We start from the raw sequence: 21271 nt of genomic DNA on the forward strand, positions 1-21271 counted from the left end.
TGCCGACAGGTGTTGCTGACATACATCAATGGGGACAGCTGAAAATGCGTGCCCCAACCGGGAGTTGAACCCGGGATCTCAGAAGATACCCCAATGCTGTCCCAATACAATACATTTGAAGAATGAAGGTACTGCATTAAAAAATCCTTCATGGAATGAGGAAAAGAACATCTCACGCCCCCCCCCCCCCCCCAAGACGTACACACACACACACACACACACACACACACACACACACACACACACACACACACACACGGTGGGGAAGGGGGAAAGGAGAGCAGGAGGGAGAGTGAGGGTGGGGGAGGGAGGGAGGGAGGGAGGGAGGGAGGGAGGGAGAGGGATGCTAAAAGTTAGAAATTCAGCTAAGCTTTTACATTTTTGTGACTTGACAACCCCATTAAAGATATTCTTTGCCCAGCAATTGCTAAGTATATGCTCTACTTCTGTTACAAATTTTATTAGTGTTTCATTTTTTACTACCATTCTGTGTACATTTTCAGTATTGTGAAGCATGGAGCAGAAGACACAACACATGGGAGCAAATGTGTTTATTACCCATTAGAGAAAGCAACTTAAGATAATGTAGATCAATCTGTTCCAGCTTGGGCACCTGCCCTGGTCAAGTGCCCACAGTCAGAAGCGTACAAGTGGCTAGTGAGTCCACATAGCATGGTTCAATAAGACTACCTGGAGGATAACCTATGATAGCTGCACCTTCCTGTAGGTAGCTGATGGGCGTCTAAGGCTGCCCGTGTCCCACTGGGAAGCAGAAGCAGCAGCGGAACAGCTTGATGTAGAAGGTAACTTGGAGACAATAAGTGAATGAGTGCCAAGACAGCAGCAACTGATGTCATTTAGACCTAATATCTAGATATAATGCTCCAAGTGTGATCATATTAACTACTACAGATTAGAAAAAATTGCAACTGATCCAGTAACAGTACAGCTTTTGATTTTCACCATTCAACTTTGCTTTCGCCATTCTTCTCAAACATTTGAGGCTTTAATAAAACAAACTGGTTACACATGTATCATTCAAAGTATTTTCCATCGCTGGCCACTACTTTCTCCCATATTTCGGGCAGCGTATGAATCCCGCATCGAAAAAATTGTTCATCTTTTGAAGCGATCCACAAATCGATCCAATTTGCGACTTCTTCATGAGATCGGAAGTGTTGTTCAGCCAGGCCATGCGCCATTGATCTAAACAGGTGATAGTCAGAGGGAGCAATGTCTGGAAAATACGGTGGGTGGGGTAGGACTTCCGATTTTAACATTTCCAAGTACGTTTTGATCTCTTTTGCAACATGGGGTTGAGAGTTGTCACGCTGCAAAATCACTTTATCGTGCCTCTTGCTGTACTGCGGCCATTTGCCTTTTAATGTTCTGCTCAAATGCAATAACTGCATTCGATAACGAGCACCCATGATAGTTTCACTTGGTTTTAACATCTCCTAGTACATGATGCCGAGCTGGTCCCACCAAATGCAGAGCATGATCTTGGAGCTGTGAATATTCAGTTTGGTTGTTGACGTGGAAGTATGGCTGGGATATCTCTATGATTTTTTGTGTTTAGGGTTATCATAATGAACCCATTTTTCATCCCTGGTCACAATGCAATGCAGAAATCCATTCCGTTTTTGCCTCTGAAGCAACTGTTCGCAAACAAAAAAATCGCTCTAAGCACTATGGGACTTAACATCTGAGGTCATCAGTCCCATAGACTTAGAACTACTTAAACCTAACTAACCTAAGGACAGGATTCGAACCTGCCACCATAGCAGCAGTGCCTAGAACCGCTCGGCCACAGCGGCCAGCTCACAAACCTCATTCAACGCCTCTTGGTTTCAGCTCACATGGGACCCAAGTTACTTCTTTCTTAATCATGCCCATAGCCTTGAGACGTTTTGAAATGACTTGCTGTGCCACTCCTACTAATCATGCCAATTCTTCAAAAAATGTTAAAACGTGTGTGAATTCATAAGGGACCAAACCGCTGAGGTCATCGGTCCCTAGACTTACACACTACATAAACTAACTTAACGCTAAAGAAAACACTCACACCCATGCCCGAGGGAGGACTTGAACCTCCGGTGTGAGGGGCGATATGATTAGTGACATGGCGCCTCTAACTGCGCGGCTGTGCCAATTCTTCTTGAGTTTGACACGAGTCTTCACTCAGCAATTTCTCCAATTCTGCATCTTCGAAAACATTCTCTCTTCCACCACTATGCCAGTCTAAGACATTAAAATCATCATTCTTGAAGCACTGAAACCACTCACGACACGTTCTTTCACTAACAGCATCCTTACCATACGTACCTGAGAGCATTCGATGAGACTCAGCTGCTGTTTTCTTCATATTGAAACAAAACAGTAACCCCTCCCGCAAAGGATGAGAATTAGGCTCGTAAACTGACATTTTCAATCAAGAACAACTTTATGATGCAGACACAAATCGATTAATGTTTGAATGATGTTATGTGACCGGAGCCCAAGGTAACTGCCTGACGTCTGCGATCTGTTTCTTTCGACTGCTACTTACCATTGTCGCCACCTATTGGCAAACAGTGGAAGCAAAGTTGTACACCTTGTATGTGTATGGCTTGTTTCATCACCACACCCTGTTTATATAGCAAATTATTTTTGATCACAATTTTAGTAATGAATTCATATTACAGCACCTGAATCAATAATACTTTGTAATGATGAAAAATACAAACACAACACTTCAAGATTCATAACTAAAGATATTTTCTCACAATCTATACAGGGAAGCCATAATGGTCAGTCATAATGATCATGCCCTTATACAAAACATGTTGTATATGTGCTGTATAATTGCTTTTAATTAATAAATGTAGCATACATACTCATAATATGATGCAATCAGTACAATACAGTTCATCACCAGCAAATTCTTTATATAAATAATTACTGGAACAGAACACCAAAGTTGTGTATAAACAATAAGGAATTAATAGTCATATACTGTACTTAGGCTGCAAAACTGAAGCACAACAAATAGGCATAGATTATACTGCATTAAATTATACATTTCTTAGAGGCTACCCGTAACTGTACATTTCTGTTTTGCCCCTATACTGAGTTTCTAGGTTTGAAGTAACCAGTGCTTAGAATTCCTGCAGCAGTTGGCCAACTTTGTCTGTACATGGGCAAAACATTTGCACACCCATCTTCACTATTTGTGTTCTTACACACACAACTTAGTCTTAGTCTGTAAACAGTCATCTGTCCAGTATTTATGGAAAGTGGTGTTGGCTCAGGCTTCTTTTCCACTATTTTTGTGTTATAACACTCCTTAACTACTCTCATCTTAAGAGACTCTTTTTCTACTCCAAAATATTTGCCTGAAAAAGACAGTATAAGAGTTCATTAACAAGACCATTAAGAACTACACAAATAAAAGTTTTATGTTAGGTGTTGCAACATAATTTGTACAAATATACTTCACTTGTTTACAGGCTTTATTTTAGTGTTTCATTTAAATGTCCTTTCATTACCCAGATCACAGAAGCAAATGCTTCCTCAAACCACACCAGAATGGAAGAAGGAATCAGCCAGCTCCATAATACAGAAGCCTATCAGCATTCTACTACAGTGATTTAATTTAAAAGGCAATGGCCCCACAAAGACTGCAGCAATTTCACCATATTAATGATGAAGAAGTGGAAGTTTCTCCAATGTAACAAGATACTAGCTGGGTGGTAAAGAGAGACAGTTCTCAGAAGGTTTTTTTTTCTTTTTTTATGAAATCTTCTTAAGCATTATTGAGCAAGGTGATGTAGTGCTTTGGGAACAGAATTAGTATTCAGGCAAAGTGGGATTTAAATCCCCATCTGGCCATACATACAGGTAGAGCCCATTATGAGCAGATTCACTACCTGCATTTCTCCATAGAGATGATTTTAGTTTTAAGCAACGTGCTGCCATTTGTTAACAGTACATTGGAGTGGTAATAAGTCAGTGCATCTTTTTTCATGTTTGTTGAGATGTGAATTGTCAGTTCAGGTCAGTAAAGTTGTGAAGTCCCACTTGACAGAGCCTGTATTTAAAATGTCAGGTAAGAAAGTGTGCCTGTCCAGCGAAAGAAGCACGTACAAAGGTTGTATTCAGTAGGAACAAAGTTAGAAGTTTTGGATCACTATGACCTTCAGTGTGTTTTGATACTTTGTGACTCCACTGTGAGAATTATTCATAACACTGCAGAATCAATTAGAAAAACTATTCAGTCTTATCTAACTTAAGTGTGACTAAATCTTGCATCGAGGTGATGGAAGAATGGAAAAAATGCTAAGCCACTGATTGAGCATGAAAACCAACAACACACGCCTCTCTCTGGAGCTTCTGTGCGAGCTAAAGCCAAGACAATCCAGCACCTTTCTCAGCCAGCTGGGGTTGGTTTTACTACAAGTTGTAAAGCTGTGATGAATGCAAGCACAATAACGTGTGTGTTCATAGCTTTTATTTTAAAATCGACATGCTGACTTTTAGTATAGCTCATGATACCAACATGGACATACATTGTACAGCACAAATTCTTGCACTGAAGGAGAAGATTGTGTGATGCTGTAAACATAGTGTTATAACGTCAAGTTGAACAATCATATTTCAAGGACAACACAATACATGTAAGTCGCAGATCAAGTAAACAAAGTAAGACGTGTGTACACTTTAACAGTCAAATCAGAACTGAGTCCAAGTCTAGTGGCCGCTGGCTGGCTGGCCGCTTAGGTGGTGCTGCTGCTGCGTGGCTGGCAGACAGCGCCGCATGTAGAGGACACGTGCAACTGCGCGGCGGCACTTTGAAAGATCGGCAAGTCACAACACATAGATCCAAAGATGGCAACAGAGAACCGCGAAAACCAGTCATATATATGAATAAATGGTCTAAGGGATCTTGGCAGTTAAAAATTTATTCAGTATTCATACATTCAGTTTAATGTTCAGATGGTGATTGATGTTTTTAGAGATGCAGGGACTGACATCGTTCCAAAATGTATGAATGATCTAAGGAGGAAACTGTGTGCCAATGCTAGAAGATGGAGTGATCAGTGATATCACCAATGCAACAGGAGAAAATGCAGACATGGCATGGCCGATTGAGTTTACTGATGTTGATGAAGAGAATGTGTGTGACCTCCTAATCTCTCATTCCAAGGATATGAGAAATGAAGATCTGATACTGTTAAGTGAGAATAGTAATAAAGAAGAAATGGGAGTCAAGGAAGTTCTGCCTGCTAGCACGCTGGCATGAAGAAAATGGCCGAGGCCTTCGAAACAATCAAAGCTGCAATGACAATTTTTGAGGAATATCATCCTGAAGAAGTAAGGTGCGCAATAGTGAATGGAGAAGTTAAACATTCTCTTAAATGTTACAAAGAGTTGTACAGTCAACTGGCAAAGAAGAGTACACAGCTGACAATTAAACATTTCTTTGTAAAATGGTTTGGTACTCTGAAAACATCAACCTGGTGAGAACACTTCAACTAAAGAGGATCTGCATGTAAGGAAACTAAACTGACTGTAGTTCTATCAAATTATTCTGAACTTATATGATCCAGAGGCTATTTAGCCTAATGAAAATGATTTTAATGTGTTTAATGTGTTTCAGTGTTAAATTTCAGAATGTATAAATTTTACATTAAAATGCATTTCAGAAAGATGATAATGGTTCCTTTTGGTAAAAATATTAAAAAATTCTATTTTAAACTTAACATGTGAGTAAACAAGGACCTGACCCTAACCCTGTATTTTACACATAAAATGACTTGATTTAAAATGGATACAGCATGCACGGTGACTCTGCGGAACATAACTATTGCATACAATGAGATTTACCTGTATTTTAAGTTTTACACAGTTTCCCAAAATAAATCAAAGAGAAAAGGTTACAGTAATAAATATTCATTTTCGGCATTTAATAACAACTATGGCTCCACAGTGACACTACCACAAATTTTAATAGTTTTGTCCTTTTCTCTACCAATTTCATATCTTAATGAAAAATCAACAAAGTGTTAATTAAGACTTAATGAAAGGAACATTAATGGCAACAGGAAAATACTCATATAAATAGAAAATAGAAAAACCTAATAAATATCTTTGGATTCAAGTAGACCATTGACCAAAAGTCAGAAGCATTGAGTTATTGACAGGAATACACAAAAAAAAGAAAACTTGCTAGCTTTTTATGTTATCCTTTGATGAGTTAAGTAACACACACAACACACACACACACACACACACACACACACACACACACACACACAAAGCGTGAGCCCATATGTGCCTATGTCACAACGCAGTGCTGGCTGGACTAACAGTGCTGATACTGTATTTCAGCACGTGTACTTGTTGTGGAGGGGTAATGTCGGGTGGAGTGAATAGAGGAAGCAGAAGGCAGAGAGAGGGACTTGGAATGGGTGGTTAGCAACTCAGAGGGAGACAGCCAGTCTTCTGCTTAGGAATGTCAGAGGGAGGGGTGATAGGTATACAGGTAGGCTTGTAATGCACGACTGTATGGGCTGATAGGGAGTAGCACATCTAAATGTTTATGATGTCATATCTTCCTCAACTGTGTGTTGTACAATGATATAATTTTGCAGGTACATTCAGTGTTATATGTGGATACTGTACGCAAACTACGTTGCGAATAGAGTTGCCAGTAAAGAAATAATAAACTAAATAGTCATACCTGATGTCACAGTTTTACTGCATGAAAAGAGAAAATGTACTAAGTGATAAACTATTTTCACTATTTTGAGGGTGGTGTCAGCATGAAAAAGTTTCATAAAGCTTTGTAACAACACCGTGAAAAAGAAAGTTGCTACTCACCATATAGTGGAGATGTTGAGTAGCGATAGGCACAACAAAAAGACTGTCACAAATATAGCGCACAACAAAAAGACTGTCACAAATATAGCTTTTGGCCACACACACACACACACACACACACACACACACACACACACACACACACACACATGACTGCAGTCTCGGGCAACTGAGGCCACACTCAGTGTGGCCTCGTCTAATTTTGATGAAGGCCTTACTGCCTGAAAGCTATATTTGTGACATTCTTCTTGTTGTGCCTGTCACGACCCAGTATCTCCGCTATATAGTGAGCAGCAATTTTCCTTTTCATGGTGTCGTTACATTCCATCCTGGGTTTTCCATTGTTTGATTTCATAAAGCTTTGAAACTATGTGTGAAGGTTGTTGAAAGTCGCTATGTGATCTAATTCTCAAATACTGATTGAATATAGTCTAGGATTTGTACATCGTCAGTTATGAGAGCTTTTTAAATTTTTAAGTTAGGCCAATAATCAAGTGAAATATTGAAAAATCAAATTTTTGATGGCCCTGGAAGCTATTAGGTAAGCAATCTGCAACTGATACTGGGTTGTGCAATAGCGGTTTAGTAATACAGATTGTAACACTCTTTTAAAAGCAATTTAATTTCATGAACAATTTTCAGTTTTACTTCTCAGAGAATTTAGTTTTACCCCAGGGTGGGAATCACTTATGTGGGAGGTTGGTGTGTGGGGTGAGTTGTGGTGAGGAGGGAGGTGGACTCAGTCAGGGGAGAGGTTCAAGAATTGCCTAAGGATTTCAATGGGCATGAAGGACATCTGGGATGGGATCACTCTGGTAGAGCTTGTAGGTGAAGGAATCAGACAGTCAGCACAGGCCTCCCTTCAGGTAATCACTAATCATGACAGTGGTGGAGCCTTTGTCTGCAAGGAGGGTGATTAGGTCAGGATTTGTTTTCAGGTAGCACATTTCTGCCCTTTGTTTCGCTGGAAGGTTAGTGTTCTTAGGAAGAGACCTGGTGAAGGATGGTGAAGCCAAGTTCGATGTAAGGAATTCCTGGAAGGTGACAAGGGGGTGGTTAGGTGAGAGCAGGGGAGTGTCATGGTTGGATGGTGGTATGAACTAGGAGAGGCAAGGTTCAATGTTCGGACTAGACTGACTTTGATGGAGGTATTGGCAGCTAAAAAAGGTTTCCACTGCAGGGATTAGCAGAAGGAGAGAAGGTCTCTGCCAAGTAATCATAGTTAAACCCGGGTGTAGGACTGAAGGTGATGTATGTGGATAGGACTGAAACTTCTACCTGACAGAAGGCCTTGACCAAATGCCTGATTCCTCCACCTACAAGCTCTGAGTGATCCCATCCCAGAAGACTAACATAATCTCTAATCCTTACTGAAATCTGCACGTCCTTCCCAGAACCTCTGTCCAGAGCCTACCCCCTTCCTCATTCCAACAACACCTTGTACATACACCTCTACATGCTCCCCAAAATCCGCAACTCAGTAATCCTGGAAGCCTCATTATAGCTGGCTATTGTGTTCCCACTGAAAGAATTTCTGTTCTTCTTGACCAACACGTCAACTAAGTGCTGAAAACTTAGCCTAAACTTAGCCTCCTACATCAAAGATATTAACCAATTCCTTCACCATCTTTCCATCCCTACTTGACACTGCCGCTGTCGCCTTATACATCAACATTCCTCATGCACATGGCATTGCTGCTATCAAACACTACCTCTCCAAACGGCACTCAGACTTCAAAACCACCACTTCATTCTTATACACTTTACCTATATATATCCTGACCCACAACTACTTTTTCCTTTTAAGGAAAGGTGTACATACAAATCTGCAGCACAGTCATGGGCATCTTAATGGCACCTTCCTATGCCACCCTGTTTATGGGCCACCTAGAGGAAACCTTCCTAGCATCCCAAAACTCCCAACCTTTAGACTAGTCCAGTTTCATTAATGATAAATTCATGATATGGACACTGGGGCAAGACACCCTATTCACAGTCTCTCATAACTTTGTCACTTTCTCTGCCTCTTGCTTCACTGTGCCCTACTCTAACCAACACACCACCTTCTTGGACATTAACTTCTGCCTCTCTGATGGCTTCACCCACACCTCTGTTCACAGCAAACCCTCTAACCACCAATAGTACTTGCATTTGAAACAACTGCCATCCTTTCGACACAAAAAAATTCCTCCCATACAGCCTAGCCGCCAATGGATGACGTATGACGTATTTGCAGTGATGAGAACTCTTTTGCCCAGTATGCTGAAGTCCTCCTACAATTGTACACCACTCTTATTCATTATTTAAACATAGTTCCATAAGCATGCTCTGAACACCACTCAATGCCGACTTGCTGTCATGTCATCCTCTGCCACAAAAGCCTTTGGATTTGGTCCGTATACTTCTCTTGCAGTCAATGTTGAGAAGGAAAAATCTCTGTCACAACTGGGAATCAAACCCCTATCCTCCACATGGCAATTAGACATGATGACCGGCCAATGACAGAGGCAGACTCTTTATTGATTACATCAACTCTAATTTTGAACAAGAGTCAGATTATCTAGTAAGAAGATGAATAAATAAATAAATAGTACCCGATGAGCTGTTGAGAATGAGTCAATCTTTGCACACTCAGTAAAGTTTGATGAAAACTGAGCTTTAATATCCAAAATCAAATAATGGAAACTACAGGTTGCAATATCAACAATGTAAGGAAAAGAAAGATTGCTACTTATCGTAAAGATGTCACTTTAAGTTGCAGCCAGGCACAATTAAATGACACACGTTAGCTTCCAGCCACTGCCTTCATCAGAAAAAGTAAGAGAAACACACACCCACATTCATTCACATAAGAAAGTACATCTCACGCACAGATGACCATTAACTCTGGCAGCTCAGACGAGAATCTGATTCTGGTTCGAGATGCTGGAGATTATGGCCATACATGTGTCAGGTGTGCTTGCTTGTGTGAATGAATATGTATATGTTTCTCTTCTTTTGCTGACTAAGGCTGTCGACGAAAGCTAACACGTAAGTGTCTTTTAATTGTGCCTGTCTGCAGCTTAACATGTCATGTTTATGGTAAGTAGCAGTCTATCTTTTCTTTACACTATTGATAAACTTAAATATCCAATTTTGCATGTCTCAAACTTTTTCATTTGCAATGTCTGTAAGCTGTTATTTCAATGCTACTCCTTTTCTCATCAGTTGACTGTTGACACTTTGACATAGATTATTAAATATATTTTAAGTTCATATTTTGCATTGACTTCTCTGATTTCAGTTTTTTACATCACATAATGAATTTTAGATTCCTTAACCTTCCATTTCCCTTTTCTCCTACACTCTCTTTTCTCACTGACCTTGAAATTCTGTTTCTGAGCAAATGAAATCATATGTTCTGTTCTGCTTCTTGTGTTCATCCAGACTATAATCTTTGAAATTATAGGAAAGTTCCCAGTTTTTCACTTGTCTGTTGCAACTTGTATAACAATCCTTTGACATTCACCATATTATAAGTTGACCACCATGTTTCATGATGCTATTAATTAATTAAGATAGCGCCCCACCACAATATGTTCCAATGAAACAACAGAATATATGTTAGAGATCCATCTCTTTGACATTTCTATCTCATAACATATAGAGAAGAAGGAAATTTCCTAACAGTTTGGAAATTTGTCACGGGATACCCATTCAGACAAAAATGTCAGTTGACTTAGCAATATACAATAACAAAATGGAAACAAGCAGAATATTTTACTCTAACACCAAAAATAACAAGTAGAATCTGTACAGTACACAACTGGAGAAGAGCTTTAAAATTATAAACTATGATTTTTAAATAATTTGTTACAAAAACTATATTTTTGTTGCAACTAACAGAAAATTCTACATAGATTAAATGAGAGAAACTAGTGGCAATATGAAGGTTCAAGTTGACCCATGAGGTATGCTCTAACAGAATAATTTGATTCTGCAGTATGTAAGGGAGCAAGAAAGAGCCAAATTGGCTATATGAACAGACCAATGCCACATTTTGGATACTATTCAATACAGTTCCAGTTCAGTAGTTTATGATCCATGTTTACTGACAATTTACTCAATACATTTAGCCCACTGCTGTCACAACACTACATTTAATTTGAGAATAATCTTTTTAATTGTGATTTTTTTTGACACATGTAAGCATAATATTTCATAATTGAAGTCCATTATTCTGTTCTTTACCCTTTGGAATATATACATTAAAAAACAGGTAGAAATCCATCAAAACTGTGAGAATGTACAATGATTTTTGTTTATTATTCTTATTTCTTATTAACTGTATTCTGAAAAGTTTGAAATCACCCAAAACAAACAAAACTTTATTTGAAGGATTAAAAATAATGATTATTATTCATTACCTTTTATTCAGTTTGCTGATTGCAATTACATAAAAAAGTTCAATGAAAATAATTCATATGATTATAGAAATGTAAACAAAACTGTGAAGTTGAGAATTTTTGTCTGATATACCCTACATTTTGCAGCATTAAATTTGTCATTGCTAAAAAGTATGATTTTGTTATAACAGTGGTCTCACATATAAAACTAGTGTATTAAAAATTGTAATCTTCAAGAAATTTCTGGCACATAAACATAGATTATAAACAGAGTAAATGAGGCACTGAGAACCGTAAGAGTTCAAAGCACAGACATGATGTTTTGAGAAAAATAGATTTTTGTGAAAATCAAATTTGTAGGCAAACAACCTGTCTCGTAGTTTTGACTTGTTTTTTGACCATGTCTAAACATCCTATACTTCCTATGAAAAACTAATGTATCCACTTATGTTATGAAATTTTAGTTAATATTTTGGATTATTAATATTAATGTTAATTCATAAAATTTTCATACATAGGCTAATGAAAATAGTGTCTTTTTGACAGATGTAAAGTTTTTAATTAATGTGAAACTAGAACCAGAATGTAAAGAACAGATACTGACTGTACCCCACCTATTTCAACACTTTGTGGTCCTTGTTATCATCATCAGTGTTATGTGACTAGCGGTTCAGATGAAACTATCTGTCCACTTCCGGCATGGAATCTAATACTTTTGTTAAGTCTCTCTGTTTCAAGGTTGATATTTGCCTTCCACCTACATATTTGAGCACTAGGTTTTGCAAGGCATCCACAAACTGTGGTGAAATGACAAATGGTGATATCCCTCGACATGGTTAATGGAAAATGGTGGCCTCCTGAGATTCCAGTGAATAGTACATCACTTTAAACAACAGTTTCTGGTAATCTGTTGAAAAAGTAATCACTGTAAAATTTCTGAAATATACACTGTTTTCATACACATTGACTTCTGGTTGGATAATGAGGTCATTAACACTCTTAGAGGTTCTGAATTTCTCAGCATCCTATTTACTGACCAGAATGCTGAAACCACGGAAGGTGAGGTTATGGTGGGAAATTTCTTTATGAGCTTCCAGCTTTTATGAAGAAATAGGCACCTGCGTAGCCAGTGAGCACTCTTACAACAATGAAACTTTGTGCTCTGAGTCCATATGGAAGTAAATGTCAGAAAAATTGGTGAGACAGCTTTTTGCGAATGTTCATATATACAGTGTGCGTCTACACCAGAGATAAAGCTGGTTCTCTGTAAGATCAACAGTTGTGAGGAGCATGCACACATCTACATCTACATCTACATCTACAACTACACTTGCGGATCGCGCGAGGGAAAAACGACTGTCTGAACGCTTTAGTACGAGCTCTTATTTCCCTTATCTTTGAATGATGATCATTACGCGATTTGAAAGTTGGTGGTAATAATATAAGCTCTACATCCTCGGTGAAGATTGCATTTCGTAATTTAGTGAGCAGCCCCTTCTGTTTAGCGCGTCGTCTTTCTGCAAGTGTGTCCCACTTCAAACTTTCTATGAGATTTGTAACGCTCTCACAATGGCTAAATGTACCAGTCACGAATCTTGCTGCTCTTCTTTGGACCTTCTCAATCTCTTGAGTCAGACCCAACTGGTAAGGGTCCCATACAGACGAACAATACTCTAAGACTGGACGAACTAACGTATTGTAAGCTATTTCCTTTGTTGAAGGACTGCATCGCTTCAGGATTCTACCAATAAACCACAATCTAGAGTTCGCCTTACCCGTTACTTGTGTAATCTGATCATTCCATTGAGACCATTTCTAATAGTCACACCCAGATACTTGACTGAGGTTACCGCTTCCAAAGACTGATCATTATTTCGTACTCATACATTAATGGGAATTTTCGCCTTGTTATACGCAGTAGGTTAGACTTACTAATATTGAGAGATAACTGCCAGTCATTACACCACGCATTTATTTTCTGCAAAACCTCATTGATTTGTTCACAACTTTTGCCTGATACTACTTTCCTGTAGACTACAGCATCATTGGCAAATAGTCTAAGGCTGCCGTCAATATCATCAACCAGATCGTTTATGTAAATCGTAAAAAGCAGAGGACCTATTACGCTGCCCTGGGGCACACCTGAAGTTACTCTTGTTTCTGTTGAAGTTACCCCATTCAGGACGACATACTGCTCCCTGTCTGTTAGAAAACTTTCTATCCAGCCGAATATGTCATTGGATAGACAGTAAGAGCGCACTTTTTGTAGCAAGTGACAGTGCGGAATTGAGTCGAACGCTTTTTGAAAGTCGAGAAATATGACATCAACCTGGGAGCCAGTATCTAGAGCCTGTTGTACATCATGCTTTAGTTCCTTATGGTTCTCAGCACCTCAAATGCATACTTATGTCAGTTCTGTTGTTTCTTAGCCGTTGAACACACAAACTTTATTGTAGTCTTTCAAATACACAAAATAAATGTTGATTGTTTCAATCATTGTATTGTCTTTGAGAGTTTTTTTGATATTTACTGTAATGCAACGAAGTAGTAGTTGTGTCTTTTGAAAAATAGCTATCATGTGTCACCACACAGAGAAATAACAAATTGATAATTCAGTAGAGTGTTTTAATTTCCATATACAATGAAGTGGAACCCCTAAATCAAAATAACATGACTGAGTTTACCAATAAACTTCGAGTCATCATGAGCGCAGTTAAGTAACAAAACTTGACTACATTATAGCACCCCCTTTCCAGTTTATCTACTCATGTGCTAAAATGGCTGTAAATAATGCTGAACTACACAAACTGTTTTCTATAACTGTATCATGTATGGAAAGTTGAGTTGTAATAATTGGTTTGTTAAGCTAGGATTTCATATCTCAGATACAAACTGGAAAGGTATACAGATGTTGTAAGTTTCAGCAGAGATCTGGGTTTGAGCACTTATCGGGTGCACAATTTTAAAATGACACAAATGTTGATAAAAGTATGGCTTTTGTAATTATACTTTAGCAAACGTTCATTGACATACCTTGAAGTTTTTTCTCTATACATTCAATCTGTTTTGCTGACAGAATATTAACATTGGGAGATGGCTGTATCCAGTAAGTAGCAAAAATAACATCAATGCTTTCAGTGTCACTTGCAATTACAGTTGGTGTTGCTAACACACCTGTGAAAATTTTTTGTAAAAAATATAATTATTTGAAATATAATTTAATATAGAAAACAATTTGTACTTCAAGAACAAACAATGTCATATGCATTATATACAAAACTTAGAAACAAAAAAACAAATAATAGGTCACTTAATTTTATGCACATTGCCTTGAAGGCTATACTATATTTCAGTTCATCAGCTGAACATTTAGTCACCAGTTCTATCAAGGGTAACATCGGAGATGGTTCAAATGGCTCTGAGCATTATGGGACTTAACATCTGAGGTCATCAGTCTCCTAGAACATAGAACTATTTAAATCTAACTAACCAAAGAACATCACACACATCCATGTCCAAGGCAGGATTCGAACCTGTGACTGTAGTGGTCATGCGGTTCCAGACTGAAGCGCCTAGAACCGCTCGGCCACAGCGTAACGTCAGCGTCGGTCACAGCATAACGTCAGAGATCTGTATATGATGAGAAAAAGCAGAATAGTTCGCAGCTGCATGAGAATGTAGACTAGTGGTCAGAGTGTCACCAAAGTGTTAAAGCTGAATGCATATCCTGTTCAACATGAGCAATGTTACCAAAATGCTTATGTGCCAGAATGATAAAAGGGGTACTTGGTTTCGGGCACACCAGAGAGAAGTATGTAGCAAATTTCACAGATATAATGCCATATACTGTCACAGTGATTTACCTAAATTGAAAAAAAAATTCTAGTCAACAAGACTTTTGTGTCAGAATCTCAGTCAAGAGACACTTACAACAAACCAATACTGTGTCTCAGCTTGTAGACAGAAATTCCTCTCCACTGTAAGAAATCAATGACGGTCCTCCCATCCCATTTTCCAGTGGATGCGGCAGAGGGATTTGCATCACATGGACGTTCATCAGATAGTTCCACTGTCCAGAATGTGGCTCAATTACAGTGGTTGAACAGAAATCAACAGCAGAGTACGCAACACTAGGAATGTATTACGTGGTGAGACACATCATGTTTTTGTCTGTATGTCAATGGTAAGCCTCAGTAAGCCTTTTCTCAAGAAGGCATGTGAGAAGTTGTTCAAGGTTGATGTGACAACTATCTTGAGTAAGAATGGTTACACCGAGATGCTGAAATACGAATTTTACTGTTTGCTCATTGTAGTAATGAAGGTTGTAACACCATGAACCCTGTTCCCCAAGATCACAATTTGCAAACACCCTGGAATTACAATGTGACTGCAAAAACAAGGAACATCCAGCAGCAATCATACATCTCCATTGACCCACATAGTACCCAGATTTGAACTTCATTGAAGATCTTTGGGAGTACTAAGAATATTGTGCCAAACATCAAAGATAGTATTTAGACAGCTTGGCTGAACTACATGGTTCACTGTGGCAGGAATAATTAGGTGCCATTTTCTCCTACTTCTGGAACCTTGTGCAATCTAAGCCACAACAAATCTCAAAGATAGTACTGTTACAGTAGGGCTAATTGGGAACTTTTTCCTCCTCCTTTTGGAGCCTCGTGCAGTCCACAGAAAGAGAAAGAGAGAGAGAGAGAGAGAGAGAGAGAGAGGGGGGGGGAGGAGGCGAAGATGAAGTAAAATAAAGAAAGGAAGATAAATGCAAAACTTAGGGAATTAGATTAGAAAATGAGACACTAAAAGTAGTAGATGAGTTTTGATAATTGTGCAGCAAAATAATTGATGCTGGCCAAAGTAGAGAGGATATAAAACGCAGAATGGCTGTAGCAATAAAAGAATTTCTGAAAAAGAGTAGCTTCTTAACATTTAATACAAATTTATTTGGTAATGAAGGGAATTGTGGGGCGCATTGTAGAGGGAGACCAGCAGAGGAATACAGTAATCAGGTTCATGTGGATGTTGCTGTAGTTATTCAGAAAGAAAGAACCTTGTACAGGATAGATTAGAGTGAAGAGTTGCATCAAACTAGTCTTCAGTCTGACAACCACAACAATAACACATGCTGTTGGGGAAAAGGTGCCCTTTTTTCAGTAAGCTTTGAAGGTCTCTCTGAAAATACTGAGATTTCCTGTGTTTTTTGATTGTTTCATTCTCAAGAAAGGTGATTAGCAGTGGCACTCATAGTTAAGAAATCATACAAGTTTCAGCTTGGTCAGCCAGCAGGTTTCACTATGTATGTCACTTAGAGTAAGCCATTAATGGCACTTAACTGGTACTATTTCTACATTTGATTTTAATGCAGGATAGAATGCAAATCAGTATTTGATACACATGCAGCTGACTTTTGACGACTCTTCAAGTTCCAGAGCAACAGTCTGCTGATGATTTAATGAGTTCAGACGCAAGAGAAACACTCTTGAAAATGAAAGCCAGCCAGGATGTCCAGTAACACTCAGAAATGAAGGAAATAAGAGTCACATCTGAACATTGATTGAACAGGATCCTTGATGCACATACCATATCAACAAACTGAGTACTTTCTTAGGATTTGTTTGGCAATATTTTATAAGATCCTGCACAAGAATATTAAGGTTAGAAAGATATGCTATCATTAGATGTCACATCTTCTAATCCCTAAGAAAAAACATCTTATTGCTGAATTCTATTAGAAATCACAAAAAAAACTTTTATTTCAGGAGTCTCTCTCTAGTTTCTCCTGGTGTATTTTAAAACAAAATAATCCATGGGTGTACCACCAGCTGTTAGTCTCAAAAGGACGCAGTACTTCAGTGACTGATCCTACCACCATGATCATGTGCATTGGTGAACTTACTATCTGATGGCTTGAGAGGTGCTTACATCCATGCAAACCCAATGATGCCAACTGGATCAACTGCCAAAATAACGAGCCCTTTGGACATTTGCAAACTGTCAATGTTATTTGGTACTGTTAGGGAAAAGAAACAGCAAAACTGTTAAAGGACTACAGAATGGGTATTGAGTAGGAATTGAGGCATAACAAACAAGTTGTAGTAGATGTCATTCAAAAATATAATAGAGCATTTCACTCATCTATTTATCTGCTCATTATAGGTGGGAGAATTCTCAAAATTTCCAGTGTCAAAATTAATATCTATTTACAAAACTGATGTGAAATACATGGCAATGACCTACTGACTCATCACAATATTCTCCTTTACAGTGTGGTTATAATTAAACTTTCGCTACTTGAGATGGCCCCTGTGAAAAATAAACAATCATAGAACAATGAAACTTTGTGGAAACATTTGTAAGGACATGCAGAGAGACATAACAAACAAAACACTGAAAGAAACAAATTTTAACTTCTATGAGAGGGTAACTTTTGTTAATTGCATACCATGTTTACATTCCAGATTACAGACATTCCTCAATGAGATGACCATATGCAATTGATTGAAGCTCTTTTCAAATGGTGGACCATAGAATGTGCAGCTGTTGTGACACAGATTGTGTACTGCTTGAAGATAGCACACTACATTCAGCATTCTTAGCCATGGTAACAGTAATGTCTTCAACAATCTGTGGTGAAACTGGCTGTTGGCTTCTCTGGGGAATGATTTCCGAATCGCCAGATACTTCAAACTTCCAAATCACGTTCTTCAACCCCAGCATGTGCCAATACTCCGCAAAGAACAGCAGCACCGTTGCTGTTGTTTCTTTAAGCAGCTTTATGAGTAAAGCCTTGCTCACCTTGCACAAACCCATGCTGATTGTCTGCAACTGTAATGCACACTGATGCTTGTGTTTCAACCTCATGTCACTGTACCAGAACCAGCACCTAAAGGCAAGTCAAGACACTAACACTACTAAGAACGCAGATCCTGCAGCACACATTCCGAACATGATTCCTATAAAGTTGGGTGCCCCTATGGTAAATAAATAGTAAATTTAATTATAACCAGTCTGTATACCTAAAATAGTGGCAAAAGTAATGGCTATCAAGATGATAAACTTTAAAACAAGAATGGCATATGGCATATAAGGGAATCCTCAACATGACTTCGAAAGCCATAACTCAGCAGAGTCCTGGCTATGATCAAATAACACTGATTCAAAGTCAAGACAATCAGTAACATCAAACAGACGTATTTGTAGTCAACAGCAGCTTTATGGGTAACTTTGCTTGCTATTATAGCTGTCTGCCCTCGGTAGACAGCCACATCTAATTACTTGATATATCTGTTACAGAATTGATAAAGCTTTTTGAACTGTAACAGCATAATAAAATAAATTCATTTATAAATTAGTGGCTAATGGCTCCATTAACAGGTTTTCTGCTTAAAATGTGTGTAGTTTCTTGACTGAAATGCAATTAGCTTTTCATGAAATTCTTCACAGTCATTGTTTTTAGTGATTCTTTCATAGAGTAGCAGTTTTGTGGGAGCTGGAGTAGATTTGTTACAGTGCTAAGAATGGTAAGGTACAGTTTCAACAGATTTAGTAAATCCCACATTTTTATTTCAGTAAAAATTCTATAATAATTTAAAAATTTAATATAATTCTTTATTACCTACATTTAAACTTTTAAGTAAATTAGTATAAACCAGTTTCATAAAATTAAGACATGAGCATCAATTAACACACCTGCAGAAGTGAGCCGTTGTATTCCAAGAACATCTGCACTAGATTGGATTTTTTGTTTCTGATTTAGTTCAGTTTGCTGACTACTTCTTTCGTCCCTCTGTCTTGGGTGAACAGTTAATGAGTCTTCTGCTGCTGGGTCATACATCAAGTCATAATCTGAATCATGGGTTGGCAATGAATTTTCAAGAACATCAGAAGGTGGGTTCATATTCTGATAATTATTGATTTTATGCTTGTCAACTATTCTCTCATCCTGTGTTGAGATAGGTGAGTTCTGCCACTCATGTCTCCATTCTGAATTTGATTTATGTTGTCTTGGCAAACTGATACCATGTTTCCTCACGTCTGGATAGTCATTATTTCCATTGTAACTTGGCAATGTTTCCTCATCTTCTCCAATAAACATATGGCTACTGGGCTTCCTGTTGCGACCACGATTCATGACTTGGTATGGCCCTCTTAAATAATGGTCCTGAGTATTTTTGTGCTCACTTTCTGGAATGTGAGATGAGCTGCCTTTCGATCTGAAATTAGGCTCACTCTCTGCAAGTTCCTCTCCCTCAAATTCAGCTTCTTTTCCCAGAATCTTCTGCCTTCCATACATTTCCCAAAAGTCTGGATGTTTATCAATGTAATTTTGCAATTCAGTAGACCCATTAACTGTGTTGTTATATTCAAAAGCCCTGTAGTCCTCTGAAAGTGAAAGAAAATTCTATAGTTACACTGCAATATTATTGTAGTAACTTAAGTTACACTAAGAATGAAGTCTTACAACCTCCAGTGACTAAACCTTACAGAAGACCTATGGTAAAGACTTTGGATTGAATTTACAAATTACAAATCACATGCAAAAACAAAACAATCCAGTATACCTTCATTCGCTCTTCATAGTCTATTTTTTTAAATATTTAGAACCTATATTGTAGAGTATATGTCTGACAATATTATTAAAAAATTGTATGCTGTTACTCCTCTACTTCGAGGCATATATTGCTACATCAACTGTCAAGAGTTCTTTCATATTTCAAATTTAATTTGCTCACTTCAAATACCAAACTCTTCACTCACATTCTACCACGATAGCTAAAAATTTCAGTGCTCACAGATATGTTAAATTTTGCTCCCCAAGATCTTTCTTTATCAGTGGGAATCACCAAAACAGTTACTGGTAATCAAATGAAACTACATGGTTCCAGAGACCTTCTCGAGCTTCATACATTTTTGATGTATACAGTGTGGCCGGAAATTCCTAATACAGACTTCTAGGACTTGTGTAGGGGAGTGAGTACATCGTGTTATGAATAGGAATCCATGTTCGGAAATGTCATCCAATGAGACTACAGAGCGACAAAGTTATAGGCGCAGGCATCTGTAAATGTGCGTATACATTGGGTGATTCCGTCATGATATTACAAACTTTCTAGGATGATGGAGAACAATAAATGTATTAATTTGAAGTAAGGATCCCCGTACCGGAAACGAACAAGTCGAAAGTTATAAACGAAAACCATTCTGGTACCTCTAAAAGTGAAATACTAGTACTGGTTCCTGTGTTGCGAAGAGTGTAGGGTTGGTAACTTTCAGTGGTGGTAGTGTGGACAAAAACGAGAAAAAATGTGCAATAAACATGGGCTCTAAATTGCACACCTGATGAGCTATGACCATTTGTTCATCTTCGCTAATGTGAAACACATCTCTCTACTGAGCAAGTGTTCATAGCTGTTAAGGTACGTACTTTAGAGCCCAAGTTTATTGGACATTTTTTCTCATTTTTGTCCACACTACCACCACTGAAAGTTACCAACCCTACACTCTTTGCAACACAAGAACCGGTACATGTATTCAACTGTCAGAGGTATCAGAATGGTTTTCGTTTATAACTTTTGACTCATTCATTTCTGGTACAGGGATCCTTACTTCAAATTAATACATTTATCATTCACCATCATCCTAGAAAGTCTGTAACAGCATCACGGAAACACCCTGTGTATACGTACATTTACATACACCCGCACCTATAACTTTGACGCTCTGTAGTCTCGTTGGATGACATTTCTTGACATGGGTTCCTATTCATAACACAATGTACTCACTCCCCTCTACAAGTCCTAGAAGTCTGTAACGGGAATTTCCGACCACCCTGTATATGCACACTGAAACAATGAATGCAAATTTGTACCAAGGATGGGATTTGAATCAGAGTCACCTGCTCGCTAGATAGTTGTGCTAACCACTACGCCACCCTGGCACAGTGGCTTTGCACAACTGCACAGACTGCACTAGCAAGTCTCCCTCCTCAATCCAAATTCCCAATACCACCT

At 38.4% G+C, this 21271-nt stretch overlaps 1 protein-coding gene across 1 annotated transcript in view; it reads right to left on the minus strand.

Annotated features, from left to right (window-relative positions):
- Window positions 1-2846: 2846 nt before the first annotated feature.
- LOC126484256 (uncharacterized) overlaps window positions 2847-21271 on the minus strand; it is an 87062-nt gene continuing 68637 nt past the window's right edge. Inside the window, exons 10-12 of the mRNA XM_050107677.1 lie at window positions 18951-19643; window positions 14280-14420; window positions 2847-3374 (exon numbers count right to left, since the gene is read on the minus strand). Coding sequence (XP_049963634.1) covers window positions 3103-3374; window positions 14280-14420; window positions 18951-19643 — 1106 coding nt within the window. The 3' untranslated portion in view covers window positions 2847-3102. The remainder of the gene's footprint in view (window positions 3375-14279; window positions 14421-18950; window positions 19644-21271) is intronic.

Source organism: Schistocerca serialis, chromosome 6 (genome assembly GCF_023864345.2).
Source record: "Schistocerca serialis cubense isolate TAMUIC-IGC-003099 chromosome 6, iqSchSeri2.2, whole genome shotgun sequence".
Classification (NCBI taxonomy): domain Eukaryota; kingdom Metazoa; phylum Arthropoda; class Insecta; order Orthoptera; family Acrididae; genus Schistocerca; species Schistocerca serialis.